This window comes from Trichoplax adhaerens, genomic scaffold (genome assembly GCF_000150275.1).
Source record: "Trichoplax adhaerens TRIADscaffold_2 genomic scaffold, whole genome shotgun sequence".
NCBI lineage: Eukaryota > Metazoa > Placozoa > Uniplacotomia > Trichoplacea > Trichoplacidae > Trichoplax > Trichoplax adhaerens.
Genome location: NW_002060944.1, coordinates 4,998,053 through 5,008,434, shown reverse-complemented (window position 1 = coordinate 5,008,434; position 10,382 = coordinate 4,998,053). Strand labels below are relative to the sequence as shown.

Below are 10,382 nucleotides of genomic sequence, written 5' to 3'. Positions count from 1 at the left end.
TTTTCTTTCAACTTTCTCGGCTCTGTTGCGAATAAAACCGATAGATGGTACGTATATATCCAATGAATTAATCTACAGTAGACTATAGTATTACAGCACTTTTTTTTACTGAACTATAGCGTTTGTAATAAAAATGAATGTTACATAACATTAATTTAAAAATTCTATTAATTGATAATGAGTAAATTTTGACGGAATATTTACTATAACAGCAATATTATATGGCGATATACCTGTAAAAAATAAAGGATAATAGCTTACTTACTTTGTACTAAATAACTGGAAATTTTGCATTTGCATATTCCGCATTCCTCAAATCTAAATGTATTTGGCTTTTGACGTACGATATAGGGCGTAAGTATAATAGAAAATTTTACACCAATTTTGGTCAGGATACTACTACAAATTATATATATATATGTTAGACGACATTATTTACTTAAGAGTGAATTATTCAGTTCTTTCAATATAAGGAAGCTTTTGTATTCTGATTTTGTCGGTTTAACTCATTTTCTTCCATATTAATTCTCAATCCTCGTATGTGCTTATCGAATAAAATCTAGAAAGTAAGTAAGCTGATTTATCTACTATTATTACAAATGTGATCAGTCTTAAGATTTACTATTTTATTTAATTTCGTGGAGTATGCAAAGTTATTATTATAACCTAAAGGCAAATTTGTATTAGATATGTTAATAGCAAATTGGTTGTCTACGTTAGAATAGAGTTAGTGGTTGAAATATGTCAATCTTAATATGTCATTATTAGTCAAATGATTGTTGTATTTGTATACTAAAAATTGCTTCTTTCATCATTTTTATATTTATCTGTTTCGATAATTAAACATGAATGAATGCTAATTAAAGGTGGTAAGTAAAATGGTTGTAAAATTGTACGTGATAATCGTTATGATGCATCTAGTAAAGAAGTTATACTAGGTCTTGCATAGTACATTGTATTTGCCTGAGTTTAGTAAAAAGTATACAGTATTCGACTTTTTGATATCAGAGTGTAAAAGAAAGTCGGTCATTTGACTTATTAAAATGCTACAGTTATTATAGATGGTTGGAGCGTTGCATTCTAAATCTTATGCTATAGCCACGACCAATATAGTGATAATGTTCAAGTATTATGTAGATAGTTATGTACAGCATTACGTACATGATAATACCAATCAAGTTAATTTTAAATTTGGTAATGATAGCAATAGTTCGCCAATGAGAATTAGGTTATTTATAAAAACAAGCATACTATTTAGGATAGTCTATATACTGCAGTTTATGAGTGCTTAGAATATTTAACGGCAGTACTTATGTAGATTTACATATAGTAGTTCTATGTTTGTGCTTTTATAGCAAATTGTTGCTAACTGTTAGTACTGGTTGTATTAAATTTTTATCCGTTCTCGCTAATTACTTCACGCATCCTTCGACGATATGGCAGCCGGTAAGTAACGTAGATGTCTAGTCACTTAAAAAATAACGATTATATTTCTTCGTTGTAATGTCGCTGGATAATATATCAAGAAATGAAAGCGGTTGTAAATTTTCAGTTAATACAAAGTAGTAATGATATCTCTTACATAATCTATGTCAATAACTATTTTGATTTAGATAATATCTTTTACATACGGAATAGTATAAGTAATCATTCGGCAATGAATGGTAATCTTATTTATAGTAGTGTAGAGACTGCTGTATTGTATGAAGGTATTACCATCAACAATACACGATTAAAATCTATCTACTGTATTTATCTCGGCGCCCATCGAGAAATACGCGTAATGGTACAGTATTGTATAACCTTAGTAGGATAAATCATTTCATGAGTGACTATGACATTAGTAAGGTAGTAATCTTGAACTTAATTCCATAATTGTTAGTCTTAATTTTACTTAATCGTACGTCAAATAGGCACAGCTGTGAAACGATGTTAAAGTTATTTGCGATTTTATTTTTATAATTTCATGCCTACTCTAATATAATGATCATACTCTGTTATCTCAATAGCTAGCATAGTAGCATAGATTTCATAGTTGTTATAATACTTTTATGACATACTCCCAATTTTTTCCCCTCACATGGTGATTTTCGGACGACCTTGGAATTGGTTTTTGTCGATAATTTTATCGCACTGCGAATTTACAATAATATAGGAAGTAAGTAACATAGGCTATGCGTTTATGGTATACTTTGTTACTATTACTAGCTGAATAAAGTACCTAGTAATCATGTAATAACATGTACCAGCAACAGCAATGTATAGTAGCAGTCTTAATGTTACGTTAAGTCTTGGAAACGTAAAGTCTCATTCTTACAAGTTGTTAAATTTTCTAATTTCAAATCATCACTCAAATAAATTTCAATTCCTGGAACCCAGATTGTGAGTACTCATAATGTAACTAGTTAAATGAGATCACTAATATGCATGTATAAAGACACTGCATATTTGAGTAATTCATTACATTACTACCCCTAACCTATTCGTAGAAAGCATCAATTTAATCAAATGCCGTGGACTAGTAATGCAATTATATATTTAGATCATCAAAGTTAAATGCGATATTGATGATGTAATCGTAGAACATGCACCAATTAAATATATCGATGGTTACGTTAGTATTAATAGATGATGCTTTGCACTTGATATATTTGTAATTGATCAGTGATATCATTGCTATCATCAAATATTAAATACTTATAGATTAGAATTAGTTATATAACATATCGGAAAAAATTTTATCATTTTGCAATAAGGAATTACTAATTATGTTATTCTTCACTCTTTTCATGGCTACTGCAACCTTATTGCACAATAGCGGGTAAATATTGATATTTATGCTATGCTTTGCGCTCTTGTTTTCATCAATAAGTTTTCTCTACAGATTATTTGGGATTATAGTAGTTTTCTAGAGGATTACAATTTGTCTTGATTTATAAGATTAACGGTGACTACATCGTAGGATACCACTGTGTAATATCTGCATATCAGCAGTATACAAAAACATTGCTAGCTAAATTCAATTGTGATAGTTGTTTTGTATGTTATGTGACAATAACCTAAAGGTACTGACTATCAAAACTATTATACTGCAATTACCGGCAATAGCTATTCTAGCAATTAGTTGTAATAATATAAAGACGAATGGCTTCAGTACCGGTACCTTCTATATCATAGGGAATAATATAATTATATCATCATATTACAAACTCGAGTCGGAATGGTCATAAATATTACACAAAACTCATATTAATAAATCTTTCAATTTATACTCTAAAGGTAATTGTGTAAACCAGTTTTTCAATATGGAACTAATTAATTTTGCTTTCGTTTATCACCCTCAGTTGGACGAAGCCCAACACCTATGAAAGGACAACCCCCTATGAAAGGAAAAGCGCCAATGAAAGCACACAATGTTACAACAGAGATAGTGAGTTGAATCATATTATGCACTTAATACAGTATTGAAAAGGTCCGACGTTGACCAGTCAAAAGTAAATTATAGAATATTCCTTAATCTAACATTCGTTATGATTTTTTTTCCTTTTCCGATAACGTCCTAATGTTGAAAATATTACAGCAGGTAAGTGTAACTAGAAATAACGTTTATGTCGATAAAATTTGTATTCCTTAATTTCAAAAACTGAAAATTTTCTTATTGATCTATTATTTATTGGATTATTAACTGCTTAAAATTTAAATTTGTCGACGGAACTACTAGTTATATAAGATTGCAAGCCTTATGTACAGTATTACTAAAATTTGCTTTCTTTTCTACTCGGATATTTATTATAATCGTCATCAAAATTCGTTCAGCAAGTAAGCTATAATAACGCACTTTGAATAGATTTGTTCCTGTCTAAAGTACTACCGTACAAGTGAAGATTTAGGCGATTTGTTTGGCCTTAAACTTCATTTACTTACGCTTCTTGGATATGTACTAATTTATCGTAGTGAAATAAAATGATTCGATTAGTATTAGTATTATCGAGATTATAAATACACGAGCAATCTACTAAAAAGCCATGTAAATAGAATGTAATGGTCATATCTTTTTCTTCCTCAGTAACTGACACGACAACAGGTGTGGGAACCGCTTTCATACAAGGGAATGTAAGTGATCTATTTGATATTGCAAGTTAGGACATGTGATAAAACCGATTAAGAAATTTCAAAATTTGTAGAAAATTATTAGATCTTTACGCAAAGATAATTAATCTACGCTAAGCTCTATTCTATCTGGATACAATTACTAGAAAGACTTTTAGACAGAAGTACTGAATAAGCTAAAGTTGCCTACTTGAATACTCTTCGTAGCATTGACAGCTATAATCTGCATAGCAACATTCTACCTTATTTTACAGTTATTCAGATTATTATTAGTAACAACGTTTAACAGCGGACTATCTATATAATCTAATATGGTAACTGCTGCAGTATTTACGTAGACATTATTTTTACCAGCCAAAGTACGATGAACCAACCATATCCTAGTATATGAGTTACATATCTATTTTTGTCTCTAGAATCTATAGTGACCTAACACCCTACTGTACAGTACAGCATATAGTCACCTGTATTCTAACATAGAATCTTCAATTACAATCTATGGCTACAGGCTACTAAAAAAGGCTTATGATAAGTGTTGAAAGCTACTATACCGTATTTCATACTGAAAATGGCTAATAATCTACAATCCAATACTAAGTTACGTTACAGGACTGTGCAATTTTTATGTCATGACTGCTGTTGTAGGTGTCCCTTGTTACAATACTGTATCTGGAGTTTTAGAGGTTTACTAAATTGATTTTAATCGCAAGAAGCGGTATCATTTAATCCAATGGCAGTCATATTTTACGACCTCTTTTAATACTAAAACATGTAATACGTAACAGGCGTATTCTTTACGATTTTACTCCAAAGTAAATTTATTTTTAAACATAGATTTTCAATTGATCTGTTCATTAATGTATGATAACGTACTGTATAAGTTCCTAATATCCTTTAAAATTACCTGAAAATATTTACCGTTTCTTTTCTGTTAGGATGTTGTTTTGGCTTGGGCAGAAAGGATAACTTAGTGAAGCACTTTAATAGATTCTTATTTGGAATACTAGTCCGTTAATCTAACCAGTAACAAACAGATAGATTTCACGCTAATCTTCCCCTTTGCTGTTTAATCTCTTAAATAATTTGCTTCGGTGTGTTTTTTGCGTAATTGAGTGGTATATCATTTAATGCGCTCGTATAGTTAGTCTTATAATTATGAATTAGCTTCTATCTGTTAATTAAGTTGTTTACTGGTGACCTATCGTAACTATAGGAATAACTGTTTTAAAGTAGCTCTTTGATGATGTTAGTATTTTGGGTAAAATAAGTATTGTCATGTAAGCAGTTTTTAATGGAATGTAGCCGTGCTAAAATAATATTCCCTTATAATAATGATTGGCAACAGTAATATATGTTGAAGATAGTGAATTCCCTTCTTATTAATCATAATTAAGCACAAGTTCAATTACAAATTTTTCACTTATTAAAACGTTAAACCAATAAATGTTGCCATACTAAATTTCAGCATTTCGATTGGCTTTATAATAATCTGACTGGATTGAATATTATCTTCCAAATTAAAGATTATAAATAATTATAATCATATAAAATTGTAGTGTTTTTAAGTCATTCTTATCCTTCACTGCTTGTGAGCCAAAAATGGCGTTTGTGCGACAAATCTACATTCTTCAAATGTTTTTATTCTAATTAGCTCTTTTGCATGATTTTAGTAAATTGCAAACATAGGGTTACAGAAAGTATCACTGGAACTGTAAGGTTTCATCTCATGGAATAAAACATGATAATAAGGTTAACCGTCAAATTAACTCATCTTTCTTATATGTTCATACGGTCATACGTAAGCAGTGTTCATTAGCTCATACCGTATACGATAATGATTGACTACGAAAAAGCCCTAGCATAATGGGGTTAAATTATAGCATGAAGGTTAACTATTACGGTGCAAAGCACTATGAGCAATTTCACAAAATCTACGTAATTAGAGAAGAAAATCCTAATTAGGGCATGCAATCCTTAAATGATTCCTCTTAGTGTAAATTGCTTTCACGCCTATAGTTTTAGGCAAGATATACTGCATGTTAATCGCCGATTACCGAGAAACTGCTATACGAGTAATTAGTAGAGAAATAGACAAACAGTTCGATATTCAGACTGACCTGCTTATGCGAGAACCCGACAGATAGCAGTGCCGTGAGTCCGAGACCTCATTAATTTAATACTTCTTTTCGTTTACGGTTAGCAATAGTATTTTAAAGGCCATATCTTTAGTAAGGTAAACAGTAGCTAAAAACTAGTATGCAATAATATGCGTATTCATGCATATGTATTATACTAAATTAGATAATAACGTTATGTCTTACATTGGAAAAGTAAGTTGATTTTAAAATTGAGATTCGAATCTTATATAGCGATTGCCACTTACAAATCAAATTACAGCAAGCGCTAAAGCCAATACAGTACTGTGCAAGCTAATATACGAGATAATGTGAATGTTGTCACACTACTTTAAATAACGATTTAGCTATTATGCAACTTAATATATATAGCAGCATCTTTTTTCTTTTCACATTATTTTCCGTTATACATCAGCAGAATCCTCCAGATTCTCGTCTTTCATAGGCTATTAATTAATGAAAGATACAAGTTATCGCATCTCAAATATTCATAAATTCGAAAGAATAATTTCAATGATCATTTCGGCCCAGTTTTTGCTTGTTTGCACATACCGTTTAATTGACTTTATAAATTTACCTATCTCACTTATTTTGATAATGGATTTAAAAGTAAATAACCGAGCTAATGCCCCGAGTTAACTGAAGTCGTGCGGAAACTTATTAACGTATGGGGTTATGAAAAGTATAAGCTAAACTGGCTACGTCTATGCATAATGCTTTAGTTCATGAATTCATTATTGCAGGACTACGACAAAGGTATATTAACAGAACGGTATTCGGAAGCCGCATTCCGATATAAGCAGCCAATCGGAAAACTTTTAGGTGATTGATTACAAACGATATTGTACTGAATTATACCAGAGGTATCAAGAAAATCTTTTACTTCGATTGATTTATGACCGTGAGATTAAACATAGGTCATTTGTGCTAAGATTATCAACATTCGGAATGTAATAATAAGGTAGTTAAATTGCGTTGACAGCAGAGGTTCACGATATAGGAAATTACCTCATACGGTTGTTTAAATGTTCATAATATTTCCTATACGAGATATTAATACGTTAATTGTGTGTAATACATAGAACGAAGCGACAGTCTGGTTACATATTGCAAATATTTCTAAGAATTGGATAGGCTGATGGGACCAACACCATTACGGAAAAATTTAACAAGACCTTTACAAATTCTCTCTAAAACTGGAAAGAAATCATCTCCAACTACAGTAAGATCTTCTATGGTATTGAGAAAACGTAGTACTAAGCGAAAGGGAGTAGACTCTTCCGAAAGTTTACCAGTTGAGACAGTATCGATGGCCAACGATTTAACGACAAACACCAAACAGAGGATAGCATTAAATCTTTTAGAATATGAAAATTCTACAAATTTGCTAAAAGAAGTTAACAACTCTACGAGTGATTCAAATTCGATTCATGAATTTATTGGTGATTCTTCAAAATCAAGCTTTAGCAGTTTTCGATGCACAAATTCAACAAATTTACAACAAGAGAATGACCATACTTTGGAAAATGAGCGGGAGATGCTAAAAGATTCTTTCCAAGATTCACCAACAACCGTTTTCAATAATCAAGAATATGAAATTCCAATACTTACGGAACAAATAGGTTAGCGATAGAAATGCTGAATTATGATTGTAGTATCATAAGTAGAATAGCTAATAGACGTTAAGAACAGTTAAGAAGTATCTACAATTATAAAACAATTTAGATTGCTACCTGAAAATAAAATATAATGAAAGCTAACTCTTGTAGGGATAACACTATGTAAAATTAGTCCCTCATAGGTAGTTTTTAAGTCATATTATCTTGGATATTCAAGAGGATACAGATGATATCCAACAAGAATGCTACATTGCTAATGAAAAAATGAACTATAGTCATCTAAACCGCGATTTATGCTCTGAAACATCTCCAACATCTACACAACGAATAACAACGACAACAAAAAACTTTATGCCGGAAGAAAGCTACTCAGCAGGTCTGTATAAAGATATATACGATTATGAAGTTAGTCGTTTATTATTTCCCAAGACTATAATATATTAATAAGAAAAGCTTTGAAATGAAAATCATTACGCAAAGTTTATACAATATTAGCTACTTGCAAATTGTAGTAGTAGGTATCAATGATTATGACATAAGAAATGTCTCAAAGTATATACTGTCATTCTTCTTACAGACAGGAATGCCTTCCAGGAAGCATTCAGGGATGAATCTATTAATCTGTATGGGGAATATCTTCATGAAATAGTGCAAATACAAGGTAAGTTCTATGAGCAAGAAGAAAGAAGGTTGAAGTTTGAAATTGAACTTCAAAATTATCGTCAAATGAGGGAAGAGACGAGATATCAAGATGAAAGGCGATACCAGGAAACGTCTTTAACCATAATGAGATCTATCTTGGATTTATTACAGTCTTGAAAATGATTGAATAATACAGTACAGCGCATAAATTTATTGGTAGACATTTTTCTCTGAAGATATGATGAAAGTTTAATTTTGGTTACTTCATATAATCTAAGAAAGGGCATTTCTACTCTAAACAATGTCCATTTACACCATCGTACTGCGAGCTTGTTTTAACATTACACAAAATATCTTAAGTGGAATATGCCAATTAAATGTATCTTTGACTGCTGCTATATCACAGAATCGTAAGATTGATTACATTATATATTTCTTATACTGTATAGTATTAGAGTGTAGTAGGATTGCAGAAATGACATTATATCAAAGTCATTTTAGCCAAATGTTAATTCTCATTCGCTCCTATGTGAATTCATAGCTTGATCAGTTTAATTTATTAGCCCTTTTTAACAACATCCTATGATTAAGTTTAATATTTTAACACAATTGACGCATTTAACGGCTTGTATTAATCTACAGGCTATTATGTAGTAAATTAGAACTTCTAATGACTTGAAGATTGATGAGACATAGAAAAGTTAATCGATAAGCTAATAGCGTGATAACTAGAAAGCAAACTGGTTTAATAAAATGTCATTGAAAATAGAATCGATCTCATATAAATTGAAGTTGATCCTTGTTAGTTTGGGTGATTTGGGTGCTATGCAAGCTTAAGCTGTTGTATAAGAAAAGTTATTTTTCAGTCATTTTCTAGTCATAAATGTTAATTTTTGATGGGACGAATTTGTACTAACCTTACAAAGTGTTTTTTTTTGCCACTAGCGTTTGCATCGCAATATCACAGTAAAATAAAATCAATTTCATATTGTTAAAGCTGTGATCAACAGGATATTGCAACTAGATGTACCAAAAGATGGTGGTAATATAACTTACTGATTTTGAATTATCGCCATTTAAGGTCATTATCACATGCGACATCGATATTACCCATAAAAAGTTGCCACCAGTATTAATATCTTACCATACCAGTAAAATAGAATCAGTTTTACTTTGTTAAGGCTTATAACCAGAGAAAATTTGTAGCTCAATATGGGAAAATTGGTGGTATTGAAATTGATTTTAGATTATTTTTATTTCAGACATTATCAAGTACGGCATACTTAATCATGACTATTAGATTGTTATCATTGATCAATATAACTTTACATGGATTAGCACCGATTGATTTTATCTAATGCGAATTTCTGTCTTTGCTTGAGTTATTAGATGATATAAAATGAACATTCAGTGTCCTATGATAGCAAGGGAAAGCAACGAGTCGTATTATTTCATGTAAAAGATATTCTACAAGTACAGTGCCGAGTGTATCTCTATGCAACAGTAGCCCCATTATGGCCCCATACGATATAATATAAAGTATCTAGTGGCCCTTGATTCGGATGAGTAATACAATTACGAGTAGGTTAACGGAGTACGGCAGTCCTAATTTTTAAATATGTGATATCATAGCGTACTGTGCACTTAATATTTAATTGCGGGTAGATTGTCTTTTGGGGGAGGAGATATTATGCCATACTGCTAGCAGTAGATGCTTCATCATCCCGTTTGATTCTATTGCAATTATTATTGTCTAGCTCATTGCCCAGCACCTTACTGATAATTTTGCGATATTAATAATGTGAACCTCATTCACAAAGAATGAGCTTGAAACAATTTGCTATCAATTCTAGTCGTTGTTGTTATTAGGGCTGTG

The 10,382-nt window shown here is 31.1% G+C and overlaps 1 protein-coding gene across 1 annotated transcript; it reads left to right on the top strand.

Moving 5' to 3' along the window:
• Positions 1–7,383: 7,383 nt before the first annotated feature.
• TRIADDRAFT_53480 (uncharacterized protein) lies at positions 7,384–9,168 on the top strand (the record flags this gene model as incomplete). Its single annotated transcript, XM_002109960.1, has 4 exons — positions 7,384–7,867; positions 8,082–8,240; positions 8,442–8,525; positions 9,149–9,168. The coding sequence occupies 4 exons, from the start codon at positions 7,384–7,386 to the stop codon at positions 9,166–9,168; spliced, it is 747 nt and encodes a 248-aa protein (XP_002109996.1).
• Between the last annotated feature and the right edge of the window lie 1,214 nt (positions 9,169–10,382).